Raw genomic sequence first — 20,043 nt, 5'->3', positions numbered from 1 at the left:
CTAGAACTAAATTATTGAATCAGTGAGTTGAACTTAGTCCAATTCATAAATGAATCATTGAGACTGTTTTTTGAACTGTGGATGAACCAAGTCATATGATTCAAATAAATGATTCATTCACAAATCAGAGATTGCTTCTTGTTTCATAAACTCGCAAAAAATTCAGATTGTTGCCTCCCATACGGCACAGATCGGATATGACCCATGAACGTGAAAGCAGGAAAAAAGCACATGGATTCCGATACTCCCAGATTGGTTTCAGGCCTCATTCACATGTGGAAATAAATCTGATATGAATCGGATACATGCATTTGTGCCTGCCATGTAAGCGGACATATCAGATATTCCCCTGTCAATGCGAGTCTTATGTCATTGAATAAGTGATGGTGGCGATTAAATTACTTTAACTCAGGATGTCAAGAATTTCAATGAATGACTTTTACTTTACTCTATTATTAATATATAATAACTTAAAGGAACAGGTCAACAGAAAATGAAAATTTTGTCATCATTTACTCACCTTCATGTCATTCCAAACCTTTTTGACTTTCGTTCTCCTGTGGAACATAAAAATATGTACATTGAAAAACACTGAGTCCAAAGAACATTGTATAAAACTTTCATTGTATGGGAAAAAACAAACAAACACTGAGGCATTTGTCAAAATGCAGTAAATTAATTCTTGTTCCTGAAATTTAGGTTCAATAAATAATGACAGAATTTTCATTTTTGGGTGAACTATAAGAGAAAGTGTGTTATTTTTCAACTGTAATGGGGCATCCCACTGACAAGTCTATGCAATTATTCACAACTCTTCGTTTTCTCCATTAGAGGTCGATGGTTGGCAGATTAACTAAATCTCCCACAAATCCTCAAAGTCCTCATACACTGGCAAGCAGTTTTAGCTTTTATTCATTTCCAGTATATGAATTCTTGAAATCAACAATTGAATTCTTGATATCAACAATTACATTTTTGATATCAACAACTGAATTCTTGATATCAAAAATGTAATTCTTGTTATCAACAATTGTACTCTCACTAGTGAAATGTCACCATAGGCTGCCATTCAAAACCAATTGTTGATATCAAGAATTGATTTCGTACTAGTTGAGAATTCCAATTTCACATATCAGAAATACAATTAATACTAGTAAAAACCTTTATTTTTGATATCAATAATTCAATTGTTACTAGTTGAAATGTCTATACTTGATATCCACAATTGAATTGCTACTAGTAACAATGTTAATTTTTGATATCAATAATTAAATTTTTACTAGTGACAATGTTAATTTCTGATATCATGAATGTGATTGTTACTAGTAAGAAAGCCATTTTAGATAATAATAAAAAAAATTGATATCAGAAATACATTTTCAGATATCAAAAATGAAACTTTTTACTAGTACCAATTGAATTGTTGATATCAAGAATAGACATTTCAACTAGTAACAATGTAATTATTGATATCAAAAATGATATTTCTACTAGTAAAAAATCAATTCTTCATATCAACAATTTATTTTGAATGGCAGCCTTTGGAGAAATTTCACTAGTGAAAATACAATTACAGATATCAGCAATTAAATAGTTGATATCAACAATTATTTTTTTATATCAAGAATTCAATTGTTGATTTTAAAAAATGTAATTGTTGATAACAAAAAATGCAATTGTTGATATCAAGAATTCATATCCTGGAAATGAATAAAAGCTAAAACGGCTTGCCATACGGTGCTACCCTGGAATGTAGTGTTTGTATTTTGTATGCATGGTCTCATGGTCCACAAATGCTGCCCTGGCACAGCAAAAAAAAAGAAAAAAAAAGAAAAAAGAAAAAGTAAACCATTTTTTGGAGGGAAAACATAATTCTGAAAATGATTACACATGAACACAGATATAATATACAGAGCCAAAGGAAGTAATCTATAGGCAACTGTTATAGACGAAATTTGAATTATTTGTATCTGTGTGATAACATATTACACATGCTGTGAATATAAAATCAGCACGTGATCAAATATTCAGGGTAAAATAGAGACTGATACTTTTAGAAGATGCTAATGGTAGTGCTTTGCATTTTTGCCTCAATAATAGGTTCCCGCTGGCTGTTACTTCTCTTTACAGTCAGGAGACAAAAGAAAGCTTGAGGAACACAAATTTCCCACAGTTCCTTTTCCCGATAGCTACTGTGAGCGTCGACTGTAATTTGTCAGACCAATTAAAAGGCCATTTTGGGAAGTAAGAAGGTGCAGAAAGCCATTCTCTTTTCTCTAGACCGAGCTGAAATAAAGCTGTCGAGACTGTGTGCTGTGAAGAGGAGCGTACGGAAAAGGGGGAAATGAATAATTCATGCTAGTTTTTTGTCACAGTTAAACTCCTTTTCTGTCTTATTTCTTTCAGCCTGACCTTGACACCACTCATTCAGCAGAAAATCCGGTATTTAACGCCTCACACATGATCGCTAATATGTCTTCTGTCTGTGTCATTCATGCAGGCGTCCTATCTGTGTCAAGTCTGAATCACACATGAACAGAAAAAGCCATTGTATGGTTATCTTATCATCACTATCACAGTTACGATGAGGTGTTGGAGACAATGGGTTTTGTTTGAAATATATGCAGATGAGCGGTTTTCACTCTTTAAGAAATTCAGAATGGATGCTTAGAACATTTTATTAGAATTACATTCGAATTAAATTACACTGAAAATTAAAATGATTTTTTCATTCATTTCAATTTATCCAGTAAGACAATAGCCTGTTTTATTCATGTTTGAGGGCTTTTGACATGTTCCAAATTCGGAGAAAATTTTATTTGCGATGCATTATTTTCCTTTAGGTAAGTTAAAGCAAGTCTCTATTGATACAGACAGCTTTTGTAGCCCATATTAATTTATTTTTGTGGTCAGTTCCATCTCTCACACTGTAAAGTAGAGCACGTTTGACACACTACCAATTGGAAGATTCGGTTTAAACGTTCAATCATTATTTGCACATGTGCAGTAAAGCATTACAAATAACACGAGTTCTGTAATCTGATTACTTTATTCAAGTAGCCTATAAAGTAACACATTACTTTTAAAGGTGCTATATGTATTTTTTTGCTGCAAAAATGATTGAGAAAATGAGTGTAAACAATCGAGGAAAACTAAATATAACCAGTAGTAATATTTTTTGTGTGCTTGATTTGTGTACAGACGAAACAAATTTAGCACCGTCAAAACTTTACAAAACAAAATCCTTCTGAGGCTTGAAGTCCGATTTAGCCCAACAAATGGAAAACCTTCATCCTCTCCCTTCCTGTCTTTCTCTCTTTTGGGAAGATGAGGTTAGGGGGAAACCGGGAGCACTGGTGGTGAAGCACACACATGTCATCGTGAGCCGTTTCAATTTTGCTAAATAAAGACATTTTTGTAGGGTGTCAGCATCTCTGTGCCATTGTGCATTGTGCTAGGACCAGCAACAGAAAATGCCCTCCAGATCTACATCCACATCAGCAAACAGCAAACAATGGGCATTGCGAATGACTCACGCCTGTCATCGGGAGCTATCAGCAGGAAAAACCCGTCTGGCCTGCTGAATCACAAAGAAAACAAATGAGGTTGTGTGGGTCATGAAAATCGGATGGCAAATGCCTAAATGCAACAAGCACCAGCGCCTCCTAGCATTAGAAAAGACACCATGCACTCGTCTAGCTAGTCAGTTCATGCTTTCTGTTGAATGTCTCCAGTCACAACGACTCCAGTAGGACGTTTCTGGAGATCTTTTTAAAGTCAACATGAGTCTATGTACAGTACATTCTTATTGCAATTTCCTTTTTTTTCCAGTTGCAATGTTTTATTCTGAATAAAACAGAATTTTATAAACGTATTGTTAATTCACAATTGATAAAATCACATTATCCCCTCATTAAACATCCTGCCACTCTTAGAAGAAATGGTTCTATTTAGAACCAGAAATGGTTCCATCCCCTGCTTCATACAGTATATGGAACTCCAAAATGGTTCTATATAGAACCATTTTGTTGGCAAAAAGTTCTATTGGCCAAGTATGGAACCCCAGGGTTCTATATAGAATCCAGAGGAACCCTTTTTTTAAGAGTGTATAGAACCTTTTAGGGGTTCCAAATACGTAGCACTGATAGAACCTTTTAAGGTTCTATATGGAACCTTTTCTAGAAATACATCGCTTTACAAATGAAAAATGATTTGCACATTGACTTTAATATCTCACTTGTCTAATATCCAAGTTGTCTCAGTTGTCTGATATCTGAGGATTTTTTTGAACTCTATACTATCAATAATAGTGTATATTTTTATTTCTCCAAAGGAATGTTGAGATAACTTGATACGTATATTAAATAGACTGAAACTCCATTAAGTTTGACAAGCTGTGAATGAGCAACTGCGAAGCAATAAAAATTCCTCCAGGTAAGCAAGTGTATTTATATATTTATATTTCAGTCTCTCAGTTGGTCGGCCCATGGAGAGTGTTTTAACTGCCCCGAGGATAAGACGGATACACTGCTGCATGAATGTCTGGCATTCCTTAAAGGATTTGCACAAGAACAGGAGGCTTGAGAAAGGGGGGAAACTAGACAAACTCCCACAGAGGCACTGCAAAGTTAGTGAGTGTGTAGACAATATCTCCCTCAGGTATTTCAACCTGGTCTGAGAACTTGAGCATACATTTACATTTATGCATTGCCAGACAATTTTATCCAACATTGCACACATTTTTCCAGTTCATGCAATCCCTGGTAATCATATGACATTGGCTTGGTCGTTATCTAAATATAAATGTAATTTCATTAGATAACATGCAAAAAAACAAACAAAAAAAAGGTACATGCACACGTTAAATGCCAAACTTTGAAAGTGTATTAGGGCTGAAATAATAAAACAATAGATATATACGGACACAATGGGCTTTATGCACAGCTGCACTACTTCCTGAACTTCAGCCAGCTCCTTGTTTCCTGTCTGCCATTATTAGGCAAAATTGATTAATTCAGGTGTGTCTGATTATTGTTGCCGTGACTACTGAGGTCAAGCACACCTGAATTAATCAATGTGTCCAATAATGGCAGGCAGGAAACAAGAAGCTGGCTGAAATTCAGGAAGTAGTGCAGCTGTGCATAAAGCCAATTTCGACACTTTCTAGGTGTAAAATGTTATTGAAACATGTTCATACAGTAGTTAATGTGATGAATGTGGTTACTCTGCTAGCTAGGGCACCTGTGTGTTTCTTCACTTCACTTCATTCAGCCACTAAAAATCACCAAAAACACGTTAAAGATCCTCTAGCCATGATTTGTTAAACACTGACCTCCAGTGGTAGAACCGGTAGACGCAACATCCAAAACGTCTATGGCTGTTAGAAAAGTTTTTATTATTCTGTAGAATATAGTATGCATATTGTGTTCTATCAGGCCATTTTAATAAAGCAATGTAAGAGATAGCAAGCATGGTGACCGGGAAGGGGCATGTGGGGAATGTCATTTTACAGTCTCTTTGGTACATTTCTCGAATCATCCACGACATTTTCAGAACAGTAATTGCATTTCTCAAAATCCTTTTTACAAATAGCAAAACACCATGGATTACCTGCAAAAGCCAGTCTCTTGCTCAAAATCCTTAGTTCATCTCTCAAAATTAAATAGGCTATCTGTCAAAAAACATGTCAGTGCCATCAGAATGACAAGTTCTTGTGTCATTGAGTACAGATAAGACAAGATAACAGTGTACTCTAAAGAGATGTTCTGATGTACTGTAAACTATGGATAAAGTTTTGATGACAATCATTTTAAATTGTGGGTTACACCAGTGTATGTGGGAGATTGATTGCAAGACACTTGATAAGATTCACATTTACGATTTTATTGTTTGTATTGTAATTTGTTGACAGACTATGTCATTGCAAAGGAAAAAAATATATAAATGTGAACAGGACAGATTTTTTAAAAACTCTAAATATGTTTGATCTAAACTCTAAAAAAAAAAAAAAAACTAAAAATATGTTTGCCATATTATGACAAGTTCAGCCATTTTGCATGTAAAGACTTAGGCCTATGCTATGAACTAATGCCTAAATGTTGTGGAGGGTGAGAGTATTCAACAGAGACCCATTATAATATATTTTGATCAACATGACAAAGCAATTTATAATGTGGGGAAACAGCAGAGAATTGTGCATAATCATTTGCAGGGATGTACTAAAGCATATGCAACTTGTTCAAAGAGATGTTAAACTGCTTTTTTGATGTGCACAAGTGACACAATGAAGTGAAGATTGAACAGAATTTCAATGTACCAAAGCGACTGAGAAAAACAGTAACTCGCGGTAACGTGGTAAGTCGAGGCGGGAATGATATACTGTAGGTTAGTTGTATCGTGCAGGCCACGACTTCTTTATGTTTAGGGAACGATAGGCCTTTCTATTTTGGCCACGAGTTAAATGTGTAAACAACCTGAGCGACTATAGCAATCCTGCATTGCCAGAAATATTTAGGCCTATATTTGTATGGAACGACATGGAGGTCAGTAAATGATTACCGAGTTTACTCTCTAAAACAATTGAATGAAAATTTGAAATGTTGCCTTTACAACTAAATACATTTTAGTTTCACACAAGTGTGTTTGGTGAGTTACTTCTAAATCAATTTCTTATTCAAAGACTGTTTGTTTAATGCAAGTTTTGTTGTGTATTCATCAGCTATATATTTAGACCAATAAAAGGCAGTGTTAGCAATAGCAGAGGATAAATGATCCTGAAAAAGTCACACTAGTATCCTTGCTGTCAAAAATGAATCGGAAAATTGGAAATGAATGGAAAACAATTTTTTTCATTTAGTGGAATGTTTGGTACTGCAGCTCATTTTTTTGACACGCCAACCTCAAATTTAACACTAAATTTTATATCCCACCTTTGCTCTTTTCAGCTGCATGGTGTGAAAAAGTCCAAGGCTAGTAAACAGGAAGTTGCTGGTTTGATTCTCACAAAGAGTGAGCAACTGAACCTTTGTGCTCCGGAGCAAGACACATATACAGTAACCAGCACACTCAACCTTCTTACTGTGTACTGTAACATCAGATAAAGTGAACACTTAAATTCTGAGGTAAGGAGTGAAGCGCACAGATAAACTGTCTTATGACTGTCCCCTCCCAACTGTCAGAAATGATTACATCAGTTTATCACATCATATGATTCACAAAACCTAATCCAGTTGCTAAAACGTTATCTGAGAGAGTTGACTGTAAAAGGTGAGTCTGCAACGGCAAGTCACAATAAAAGATAACAAAAATCCTTCTGGCTATCAATAAATGTAATCATTATACTAAGTCGTGTCAACTAAGACAAGCATGTGTTGTTACGATGAAAATTTACAAAAGTAACTCTGAAAGCATACATTTGATGTTGCTTCATGATGCTTTATTGTTTGGTTATGATACGTTCTTGCTAATAACTCCTTCCAATTCTACTTGTGCAAAGATGAATAATAACTAAGATAATTGAATAAAGATAAAGAGTGATTATCACATTCACATCCAGCATATATTCCTGATAAAACGTCAGACTTGCTCTCTTTTAAATAACATAGGTCATGGTAAATTACCTTTATTCTAATTGGACACAATAAAAATAAGTTATCAAAGTAATAATCATTAATATATACTTACACATTGCATTCTAATTTTATTTAATACAACTTAATGCAGAGGGAAAAATAGACATACTATAAGCTAAACTTTTGAAACTCTGGTTGAATTCATTATATTTCTAAATATTTTCTTTTTTTAATCACAAAATGGACAGCATTTTTATTTTTTGGCAGGAAGACACTTAATGAATTATCTTAATGAAAGAATGGTTTAATGAAAAAACACGCCTATGTCCTTAATATATTTTATTACATATATAGTAACCCTTGAATAAAACGAATAAGGCATGTGAAACAGTGCTATATTGTATAATCTTATAATAAAAGCTTTTGTATTAGTTCATTTTCAATTTTAATAAAATGTTAAGAGTTAAACAGCTTGTAAACATATTTTATCACTAGAACAAAAATGAAAATTAAACATGAAAGTATGCAATCATTTAAGACATTTCCATTATAGAACTTTTTGGAATAATGGGTTCTTTAAAACTATACGTCTAGAATGTTCAATATATAACCCTGAACCTTTTTTTCCTTTTTTGTAGAGAAAAATAAAGCTGTACACCACGTATCGTGCCTAACGACAATCACAATATAGCATGACCTCTAGTAACACTATTAGAAATATGGTACAAAAGCCTGCACTGGGTCAATGCCTTTTCAAAAGGTACTGTATTTATATGTAGCCTACTGTATTTATTAGTATCTGTATGTATGCTAATATGTAATATGTATGCTAATATGTTTCTTTAAGGTACTTATGTGCACAATTTAGAGGTAAATAAGGCACAAAGATGTACCAGATGTACCAAGAAGCGTGACAGCTTTTTTTTCTGAGAGTAAAAGCAGCAACATTTTTTATGATAGCAACAAAAGTTCAAGGTTTGTAGCTATATAGTAAAAAAAAGAATACAAGCTCATATATAAATAAATTAAATTTCATTGCACAATACATCAGTGAGTCCATGAAGTAAACTCTGCAATTAAAAGTTGTAGCAGTCCAGTAGCACTTCAGTTTTATATTGTTTTTGATTGTGTTATCATGGTAACTGAGCTTCCAAGTGCATAAGGAAGTGGTGTCATTTATTTTTTTATTTTTGTTATGACCAAACTTAAGTCTGTGCTAGAAAGCATTCAAGATTTATGACCGTTTAAGTTTCATTTGAATATAAAGGGGTGCTTGATTATGATTTCACTTTTTTAAACTTTAGTTAGTGCGTAATGTTGCTCTTTGAGCGTAAACAACATCTGCAAAGTTACTACGCTCAAAGTTCAATACAAATGAGGATGTTTTCTTTTACAGAAATCGCTTTTTAAGGGCTACAAGAAACGGCTGGTAGGGTCTACAACGAGCTTCTTCCCGGGTTGGTGACGTCACAAACCCTAAAATTTTACATAAAACAAGGGGGTAAGGCAATGTTGGGCTGCTTTAGAGACAAGGAAGAGTTGTTGTCGCTTTTTTTAAAGTTTGTACTACAGCTGACGAAATTAGAGATGTTTAACACTGTTCTTGAACATTATAACCTAGAGTACGATGCAGGCTCGCAACAAAAGCTTCTCCTGAAAGATGGAGTCATTCCCATTTTTTCGGGATAATTAGTTGTTTATGGACTTGTAAGTATGTCTTATTATTTGTAGTTGTGTTTCCTATTAACAGTTCCAATGATAAGCTTTATGTAGTTGCTATGATGACATAAATGAAGGGCAAAGCTTTGACTCCACTAGTCTGCTAACTAACTTTACAGTATTGATGTAGTGATTACTTTAGCTTTTGTAAGCTCTTGCTTTTGTAAGACTGTTCACCGCCCCTTAGGAAAATTATCCAGGATTTTTTTTTTTTTTTTTTGATCACTGTTTGTGTTACCATAGTTTTCACACAAATTAAATGGTGGATAACATCTAACGTTTTAAGTAAAAAACAAAAACTAAGACATACCAATGAAACATCCTGTGAAATCTGTGCTCGCAAAGCCCGTGCCCAATAATCTTGTTTGTTAACATTGTCAGGGTCTGAATCGGGCTCCATAGTTAGAAATTGATGCCATCATTAATATTTACATCTGAGTATAGCTCGAGGTTATGAAGGGGCGTGACATTTCTCGAACACGCGCTAAGCGCTGTCAATCACAAAACACTGGGCCAGCTAACCAATCACAGCACATTTCGTATTTCAGAATGAGGGGCTTCATCGAAAATGTTCAACAATGACGTTCAACAATCAGACTGGGGAGAGAGGAGCTGTAGTAATGTAAAATATTATGCGTTTTTTTAAATAATTTAAGCATGAAAACATATGCTAGTAGTACACCCCAAAAACTAAATCAAGACTTCGTAAAAGGGCAAAATAGGACCTAAGTTGTAGGCCTAATACATGGATTATAACTACTGCATATCAATAAATAAAATTTAGTAGCCTACCATAAAATCTATTTAAAAAATAAATAAAAAATATCAAACTAAAATGTAGTACATTCATTCCATTGAAATAAAAAAAATGTAATTTTTTAACCGCCATGCACAGGAGGACAACCCATTGTCTATTAAACAGTCTCACGTTTGCAGATTCAGAGAGGACAAGCTATGCAGTAAAATGTAGCATTAAATTATATTACTTACTGGTAAAATCTGCAGCAATACTGTATCTTGGCTGACGTGACTACATGCATAAATAATACAGCAATCAGATTTAGCACACTGACATCATAAATACATTCAATTTGACAACTGCGTGAAAGACTATTAGCACAATTTTGACAAATGCAAGACTCTTTATATAAATATATTTTTATATTAGAGAACAGAACATGTGCTTTTCCATTTTAAAATTTCCTTGGAAAAAAAAATGTTTAAAACACTTTTTATAACTCATAAGAGATCAGGAATCATTGACCAAGCTTTAGTCATGTAAATACTGGATGCTTTTTGGTTGCAATTACACTGAACTTTGCCCTAGAGGATGTTCAGCCTAGCTATATTAGTGTAGTGTACTACTGTCCAAATCAGTTTCGTTACGTTTCGTTTTAACACATGACACATTAACTGGAGGAATTCTTTCTTCTTGAACCATTTACAGGATTTCAAAATGAAGAAAATTATGAGCCGGACCACCAAAAATGTTCTTGTGGTTTCTTTTGGATTTCTGCTGTTATTCACAGCATATGGGGGGCTGCAGAGTTTACAGGTAACTAATATAAATCAGAGATCATAGATTGTGTTGATTTTTTATTTGTATGTCGCTTTGGACTGCGTTTGATAATGATGTAAAAATCTTTTTGTTGACATTTCTCATAATCAAACTCTTGCAGAGCCCTGTACAGCTTCAGTGTAATTTTTCATAACCAAATAGAAATTGAGCTCTATTAGCATGATGTTAGATGACAACATACTGTAAATATAAAAATATATAAATAAAATAAAAATAAAAAATGATTTCCAATACTACAACATAATTATTTACATATGTACTCATAGGCCTAATTATTATTGAAATATGATTATTTGCAGAAAAGGTGCAAACAAAGTCTAGTTTAGGGATTTTTACACATCCCTTTACTAAGAGGAAGTTGGGGTGCATGGGGGGAAAAAATCATAATAGTGAAAGTACTACATTTTACACAAATTATTTATAATTTATGAAAACTTATGATTTTTGACTTAACGTACATGACTTATGAAAATTTAAGATTGATTTAAATCTTTAAAATTATCTAAAGGGACAGAATAGTTACCTAACTGAAGAAACTCTGACATTGCGTTGTTAAATAAATGAGTGTATCTTGGTATTGTTTTGTGGATGTATTTATATTGACAGAAACATGTTTGTATGTTACAGAGCAGTCTCAATGCTGAGGATGGAATGGGTGTTATATCGCTCAGTGTCATCTATGGAGCCATTATTTTGTCCTCAATGTTTCTGCCCCCAATAATGATCAAAAATCTGGGCTGTAAATGGACCATCGTCATTTCAATGGGTTGCTATGTGGCATATTCCTTTGGAAACCTTGCACCAGGCTGGTGCGTGTATTTCTCCACATTTGTACTTGCTGATCTGTTGAATAATATACTTAATTTAGGTGTTTAGTTTTAAGCTAAAATGTGAGAGATAGTTTCAAATCCCATGACAAGAGTATTAAGTGTGTGATATAAGGCAGAGCTTAAACGGAAATTCTTACTAAATTACTCACTCTCATTTGTTCACACAACATCTGCTCTTGTGTCAACACAACAACGCATGTGTTGTGGTGCTCTTGTGAATGTGCGTTGTAGAGTAATATTTTGTAAATAGTTAGAATATATAGAGTTTAAACCATTTGTGTCACATGGATTACTTCAATGATGTCTTTACTACCTTTCTGGGGCTTGAAAGTGGTAGTTAAATGTATATGGAGGGACAGAAAGCTCTCAGATTTCATTAATAAAATCTTCATTGGATTTCCAAAGATGAACACGTGTTACAGGTTTGGAACGAATTGAGGGTAATTAATGACAGAATTATTATTTTTTGGATGAACTATCCCTTAAAGGGATAGATCTGTAAAAGCATCATAAAAGCACCATATGACTTGTTATGGAAGGGTTATGGAAACTAGCACAAAATACAAAAGATTTATATTTAAACTTTTCAGAAGTTTGGGGCCAGTAGGATTTTTTTTAATCTTTTTGAAAAAAGTATCTTACCAAGGCTGTATTTATTTGATTCAAAAATACAGTAAAAACAGTAATATTGCAGAGAGGCTAATATTAGCGTAGAAGCCATCCTTCTTATGATGTACCAAGTATATCAGGATTTACAGGACGAGTTCCTGGTTTCGGCTGATCTAAACTATACAGCCTAATTTTGAATTAAGGAAGTCTATAGTGTGTTATGTGTATGCTAGGACAAAGATATGTGTTTTTAGGCTAGATTTGAACTGACAGAGTGTGTCTGCTTCCCGGACCATGTTAGGAAGATAGTTCCAGAGTTGTGGTGCTAAATAGGAAAAGGATCTACCGCCTGCAGTCGATTTCGATATTCTAGGTATTATCAAATAGCCAGAATTTCAAGATAGCAGTAGACGTGAAGGACTATAATGCGTTAAGAGCTCGCTCAAGTACTGGGGAGCTAAACCATTTAGTGCTTTTTAAGTAATCAGCAATATTTTAAAATGTATATGATGTTTAATGGGCTCTTAAACCCTCTTAATTAAGAGTAAACAGCAGAGGTCCTAGTACTGAGCCTTGTGGTACTCCATACTGAACGTGTGATCAATAAGACATCTCTTCATTTACTGACACAAACTGATAACGGTCAGATAAGTTTGATTAAAACCATGCTAATGAAATTCCACTAAGGCCAACATAGTTTTCTAGTCTATTTAAAAGAATGTTGTGGTCAACTGTGTCAAATGAGGCACTAAGATAGAGTAACACTAATTGAGAGAAACAACCACGATCGGATAATAAGAGCAAATCATTTGTGACTCAGATGAGAGCTGTCTCGGTACTATGGTACAGTCTTTCTTCCACACAGTTGTAACACAGTGAGTAAAAATTCTTGCACACAGTGAGTAAATGCTTTTTCCAGTGTCTTTGACAGAAAAGGTAGATTCGAGATCGGCCTGTAATTGACTAATTTTCTATGATCAAGTTGCGTTTTTTTTGTTTTGTTTTTTTTACAAGCAGTTTAATCATAGCCATCTTAAAGGTTTTTGGTACATATCCCAGAGACAAAGACGAATTAATGATATTAAGAAAAGGATCTATGACACCCAGAAGCATCTCTTTCAGTAGCTTAGTCGGAATAGGGTCTAACATACAAGTTGTTGATTTAGATGAATTTAGTTTGTCTGTCTAAAGTCATGTTAGAAAAAAATCTGCAGTTACTGATGTCACTGAAATGTTTTTGTTTCTGCAGGGCGAGTCTGATGACCACCTCTGCCATTCTGGGTATGGGAGGTTCTCCGCTGTGGTCTGCAAAATGCACCTATCTCACAATAAGTGGAAACTTGCGTGGCCAGAAAATCAACAAGAAAGGCCAGGATCTCATAAACCAATATTTTGGCATTTTTTTCTTTATTTTTCAATCTTCTGCTGTATGGGGAAACCTCATGTCATCTCTCATATTTGGCCAGGACTCTAACATAGGTACAGTTGAATTAAATACTTTGTCAGCGTCTCTGTATTTTGGTGACTGCAAATGCACTGAGCGTCTATCCGTTTCTAGTCAAAGTCCCTGAGGAGAACCTGCAGTTCTGTGGTGTGGCAACTTGCCTGGACAATTTCACCATCGTTGGAAACTCAACCCGTCCAGCAAGACACTTAGTGAACACACTACTTGGCTGCTACATTGGTAGGTCATAATTGTGTACAAATATAACATAAAAAATGTTTTTTTTGTATGTTTTTATAGTGCGCTTAGAAAGTTCAGCACTGTGTGTAGGCAATTAATTTTCATTATTATATGAAGGTCCATTAAGACTTAACCTAGTGTTTCCTGGTCTATGCAGGTGTGGGGGTTCTGGCCATTATTTTTGTGGCAGTGTTCTTGGACGACATAGACCAAAGTCTGGCCAAAGAATTTCGAAAGAACAAGGGCAACGAATCATTTTGCAACACCTTTCTGGCTACCTTCAAGCTCTTGAGAGATCCCAGATTGTTGCTGCTCATCCCATTGACCATGTACAGTGGGTTTGAGCAAAGTTTCCTCTCTGGCGAATTCACAAAGGTACCTAACCAAATACAGACTGGGGCAGAGTCAAAATATAACAAAATACCACCAGAATTAATAAAAATGCACCCAACATTTAAGATATGTGGGTACTTGTTTATAACACATAAAATGGATGCCCTAAACAGAACTTCACTTATCCCCTTATATTTAAAACATTAATATCTTATTGCATTATTTGGTTACACTTTATTTTAATGTTTCCACGTTACAGTGTTATTACACATTGAATTTAAAATAAAGTTGAAACTTATTGGCTGCATCCAAAATCGCATACTTCCAATACTATATTTATGGCGAAAAACAGTATGTGACAAAAGAAGCATGTCTGAATTCACATTACTTATAAAAGAGCAGGCAAAAAGTGCCCGGGTGACCTACTATTCTGGCGACATTCAAGTGTGTATACTCTCCCATGAGGCCCCAGGAGAGGATTTGTGAATGGCAGTGAAGTGACGCAACATGTAGGTCATGCACTCTTTTATTGCTATTGCATATTTACCCCTAAAGGGTGCAACATGGCGAAAGTAGTACGTTAGGATTGCATTCATACTACACTCACTTTTAGCGGTCGTGAATTATTCAAAATAAGTAGCTACTTTAAAGAGTGTGCGATTTCGGATGCAGCCATTTTGTTTGAACTGTTCAATTGCTTTTTCTAATTGAATTTATTGTTTAAACATCTTAATATTCAAATTTAAGATCATAATGGGAAAGTTAATTTCCAATTTATTCTCATGAAATATGATCATGTGTTTGTGATCCTCTTTCCCGCAGAACTATGTGACTTGTGCGTTAGGAATCCATTATGTTGGCTTTGTGATGATCTGTTTCGGTGCTACTAACTCACTGTGCTCATTTGCGTTTGGGAGACTGGCTCAATACACGGGAAGAATCGCACTCTTTTGTCTGGGTAATAATACATGAAAAGGTTGATATATGTTTTAAGGTTAAATATTGTCTCTAGAAATTATGCTCATTCTGTCTTGCACTTTCACAGCTGCACTGACAAACCTGGGCTGTTTTGTGGGGCTTTTGTACTGGGAGCCTCATCCAAACCAGCTGCCTGTGTTCTTCGTGATTCCAGCCCTCTGGGGCATGGCAGACGCTGTGTGGCAAACACAAACCAATGGTGAGTATTTCACACCGCATACTAGTACTTAGTTACCTACAGAGTCAGGTTATTGTTATGAATATAACATATAAAACAGTTAAGCAAATCGATGACATACACATAACTTCAGTTTTATCCCCTAATATTTAAAACATTAATATCTTTATTGAATTATTTGGTTACACTTTATTTTAATGTTTCCACTTTTCCGTGTTATTACACATTTAAGTAACGTTAGCCTACCTATATTAGTAATAATCATTAACTACATGTATTTAGGGTTAGGATTAGGTTTAGGGCTAGTTCCATGTATTTACTTGTTCAACTTGAGTTAGCTTACCTAAAAATGAAAATTATCCCATAATTTACTCACCCTCAAGCCATCTATAGTGTTTATGACTTTCTTATTTCAGCCAAACACAGAGTTATATTAAAAAAAAAAAAAAAAATCCTGACTCTGAATGACAGTGGGACCATTTTTTAAAACCCCAAAAAGCGCTTCCATCCATAATAAAAGTAATCTATACAACTCCATTGGGTTACTAAAGACCTTCTGAAGCAAAGCGATTCATTTTTGCAAGAAACAATTACCATAATTATAACTTTAATCCAGGGGCGTAGCCAGAATTTTATTTTTGGGGGGTCCCGTCTTTAAATGAGGGGGCAACATTATTTATATATATATCAAGTTGATCTTTCCGTGCTTTTTAAAAAAAGTTGTACTTTGAGTTTGAGCGCCTGCCATTGTCACGGCATATTAACCAGTCCCTCCAGGATTTCAAGATTTTTTTTTGTGATTTTTGCGATCAAAATGACTGATTTTGTGGTGGTAATTTCCAAAAATTTTTGAAAAAATTTGCGATTTATATTTAACATTTACCATAATAGTATTCAGTCCTTCCAGAAAAACACAGAGTTTTTTTTGTGATTGTTGCGGGCAAAAATTGATTGATTATGCGGCCAGTTTTCTTTAAAAATGCGATGGAATATGTGGGATATTTATGCAATTTTATGCGATGAAATTGCTGGAATTTACAAAAATTGAGGGAACTTGCAAAAATTGCGGTTTGATGAAAAAGAGAAAAAAAGTGATTCCCCCAACATCCTGTTAATATAAGAGTCATTTCTTATTACTTCCTTTGATAAACAAGCATACTACATCATAGAAAGTGCTGGGAATATTTAATTTCTCATCTCGTTTTATTTCAGACTGTAAGAGTGTAAATAAGGTGTGGCCCCTTTAAGAGCTGCGCGCTCCCTGTTGAACTGTCGAACACCCCATGTGTGCGGGTAATTTCTGTTTGATGCTACTACTTTTATCTTATGTTGTTTATTAAGTAACAATGTGACAGTAGAACGTGCGACAGACAGTTATACGAGTTCGATTTGTGAGATGTCAATCGCCTCCGTGAGTCTGTCTGGCGTCGCGTAATTGCGTCACTTCATAACGTTCCCATGGAAACAGGGGGAAATGGCTGCTCTTATGTGAAGCAAACGCAACATTTTTCAACTTTCTGCTAAGATACATGTGACTTTTTTTTGCAACGAAAATGCGAGGATTATGAAATTATGCAAACCCCGCATATTTTGCACGGAAATCGGCAATTTATGTGGCTAAAGTGAGGCGTATTTGAAAAAATGCGGCCCCCGCATAAATATGCGGACTTTGGCTGATTTTGCATTGAATTCAGCGATCGCATAATCGCGTTTTTCTGGAGGGACTGTTAACTCTCACGCAAAGATGAAGATGACAGCGTACGTTACGCGCAACACGTTATATAAACAAATCAAGTTTGAAAATAAGCCGCATTTTACCGCGCAGCATTTTGATTGGTCAATCTATCAATCCTAATAAAACAACTTTTTTTTTTTTTTTTTTTAAGCAATCAGAAATCTGAGGGGACCGGACATGTAAATGAGGGGGCCTAGGCCCACCCAGGCCCCCTCGTGGCTACGCCACTGCTTTAATCACTAGCTTCCGGTAACGACCGTCCGCGCGTTCGCGAGAGAGTCGAGTTCTGGCGTATGACGTAGGAGTAGCATAGGGTAAACATTTATCTTAAAAAATCGTTTTAGACTTCTAATTTGTGACGGTGATTTGTTATTTGTTTTATTATTAATTAATATTATTATTACTTAACATTAATTAAAAAATGCTTCCACTGATGTTTAATTTGTTTTATAGCCTATTGGTTGTATTTGCTGACTCAAATTCGCATTATGTTGTTAATGTATAAATATGTTATAGTTATTCATTATACTGTGTATTATTTCATCGCAGCACTTTATGGGATTCTCTTTGCTGAGCACAAAGAAGCAGGATTTGCCAACTACCGCATGTGGGAGTCACTTGGTTTTGTTATAGCCTTTGCTTACAGCACATTCATCTGCCTGTCCACCAAGATCTACATTGCTTTGGCTGTTCTGGCCCTTACCATGGTCACTTACCTTTACGTTGAGTTCGAGGAGTACAAGCATCCAACTCCACCAGTGATAATGGACGACTTGCACAAACCAGAAATGGCCGACCTCAAAGAAATGAACGAGAAAGTTATTGCCCAGACAAATTTGTAAATAGATTTTGTTTGATATTGATATTTCTGCCTCAATATGTAAAATTATGATTTTTGTTGTTGTTGTTGTTGTTGTCTATCAGAGATTATTTTTACAGTAGTTTTTACAAAGTGTTGATATTTTGACAAATCTTCTTTATAACTGTACAAAGGCAAATCTTTTCTTTTTGTGTTTTTATGTTTCTGTTTACCTCATTTTTACAATAAGTGCAACAGATAGAATGCACATATGTTAAATGACCTGGTTTCACAAACATGGCTTAGATTAAGTTCACCTTAGTTCAATAAGGACATTTAAGTAGCTTTTATAAACGTGCTTTAGAAAAAAATAAATGACTGGTGCTTCCAGAGACAAAACAATGGCACTGATATCCTATTTTAAGATATGTCAGTGCAAGTTGCTTAAAACAGCTCAAACATGCATGTTAGTCTAAGACAGCTTAAGCCTTGTCTGTGAAACCAGGGGGAAAGTATTTGGTTGATTAGGAGATCAGATATTATCATAATGTAGGCTTGTTTTTCCTGGTTTTGGGATGGATGTCTATATGGAGTAAATAAAATGTTTTCCTCCTCATAAAACATGACTCTAAATTAAATTACAACAGCATCAGCTCAAAGATCAAAGTTTGGTGTTGTATAACATGCCAAATGTAGAAAACCATCCTGATAATACAATGTATAACTGAGACCATAAAAAGAAATTATGTATATAGTTATCTTAATGTAATACTCCTTACAGACAGAAAATTAATCCATCTGCACTAAAGTGTCAAAAAAGACAGAATATATGCAAATATTACCTCAAGATTAAAATGAGAAGTTTTTTTTTTTTGGTAATCTTTACAGCTTTTATTAGATATGGCTGAAGGGTGTATCTGCATACAGGTTCTTCCTCATACATGCGAGTCATCATGAAAAACAACAAACAAAGAATCATTTGCAGATTTAATTCTTCCGGAAGCTCAAATGATGTTTCAAACTTTGTATGCATGTTTGTATGTATCTAACAGAAGAAAGAAACTCATACAGGTTTGGAACAACTTGTGGGCGAATACATTATGAAAGCATTTTTATTTTTTGAGTGAGCCTCAAATGACATTTTACCTCCAATTTTAGTTAACTTGACAGGAGTTAATTCATTCCCCAATATACAAACAGCTGCACTATCAAGTTCTGTATGCAGTCGGCTGCTATGAAGGCTGTAATAGCTCACTGTTTTCAAATGTGCTTTCTCCCTTATGGTAAATATAAACTAATGCTATGGTTTAGCCTATAGTATATAGCCTGGCCTGCACTCTGTACAATGTACAGTAGGTAGTACTACAGACCAAGGCACTACATTGTTGTTTTACATTGTAACCAGTAGATGGTAGCATTCTCACTGAAAATAAACTCTCTCTTCTGATCTCCAGTAGGTGGCAGTGTTTTCTTAATGCATGTTATGGTCGGATCTGAGGATAGAGCCCTTATAATAATAATAATAATAATAATATAATAAATTAATAATTTTAAATGATTAATTTTAAAAATATATATTATTAAATGGGTAACTATATAAAACATTTTAAGTGAAGTCGGCACGTAGGCCTAATAGCATTACAATTTAGACCTATACATAATAACATTTAAATTTTTTGTCAATTACTGACATTTTAATTACTTACAAAATACACTAATATTTACACATAGCACAAGTGTAGCTGTTAAACTGTATTCGTTTTAGTCCTTCGAAACATGTTTTTAGACAGATAGGCTAATATGAAAACAAGAATTAAAAAACTTAGAATTAGAAGAGTCCGAAATCAGATACACAGTATAAAAAAAGATTGAAGAAAGGATTGCTGTTACAAAATTTACAATTGTGTATAAAATATTTAGCAAATTTGGGAACATTTTTTTTTTCTTTTTCGTAGAAGCAGTTTTGTTATTGAAAAAATATAACCGCAAATACGGAGTTATATCTCAAAACAAAATTAAGTAACAACA

General features: G+C 34.6%; 1 protein-coding gene across 1 annotated transcript; it reads left to right on the top strand.

The window, feature by feature from the left end:
- Positions 1 to 10,646: 10,646 nt before the first annotated feature.
- Positions 10,647 to 18,636, top strand: unc93a (unc-93 homolog A). Its single transcript, XM_039691813.2, has 8 exons — positions 10,647 to 10,845; positions 11,497 to 11,678; positions 13,558 to 13,787; positions 13,867 to 13,992; positions 14,150 to 14,367; positions 15,148 to 15,283; positions 15,371 to 15,502; positions 17,766 to 18,636. The coding sequence occupies exons 1-8, from the start codon at positions 10,747 to 10,749 to the stop codon at positions 18,056 to 18,058; spliced, it is 1,416 nt and encodes a 471-aa protein (XP_039547747.1). The 5' UTR covers positions 10,647 to 10,746; the 3' UTR covers positions 18,059 to 18,636.
- Positions 18,637 to 20,043: the final 1,407 nt, after the last annotated feature.

Source organism: Pimephales promelas, chromosome 13, assembly GCF_988280905.1.
Source record: "Pimephales promelas chromosome 13, fPimPro1.hap1.1, whole genome shotgun sequence".
Lineage (NCBI taxonomy): Eukaryota > Metazoa > Chordata > Actinopteri > Cypriniformes > Leuciscidae > Pimephales > Pimephales promelas.
This window is presented reverse-complemented; position numbering and strand designations above follow the sequence as displayed.

Bases quoted from the DNA above. Each gene is read 5' to 3' on its own strand.
- unc93a (XM_039691813.2), top strand. From the start codon at position 10,747: ATGAAGAAAATTATGAGCCGGACCACCAAAAATGTTCTTGTGGTTTCT. The intron at 10,846-11,496 runs GTAACTAATATA...TGTATGTTACAG, and splicing joins GGGGGCTGCAGAGTTTACAG to AGCAGTCTCAATGCTGAGGA. The intron at 11,679-13,557 runs GTGCGTGTATTT...TTGTTTCTGCAG, and splicing joins GGAAACCTTGCACCAGGCTG to GGCGAGTCTGATGACCACCT.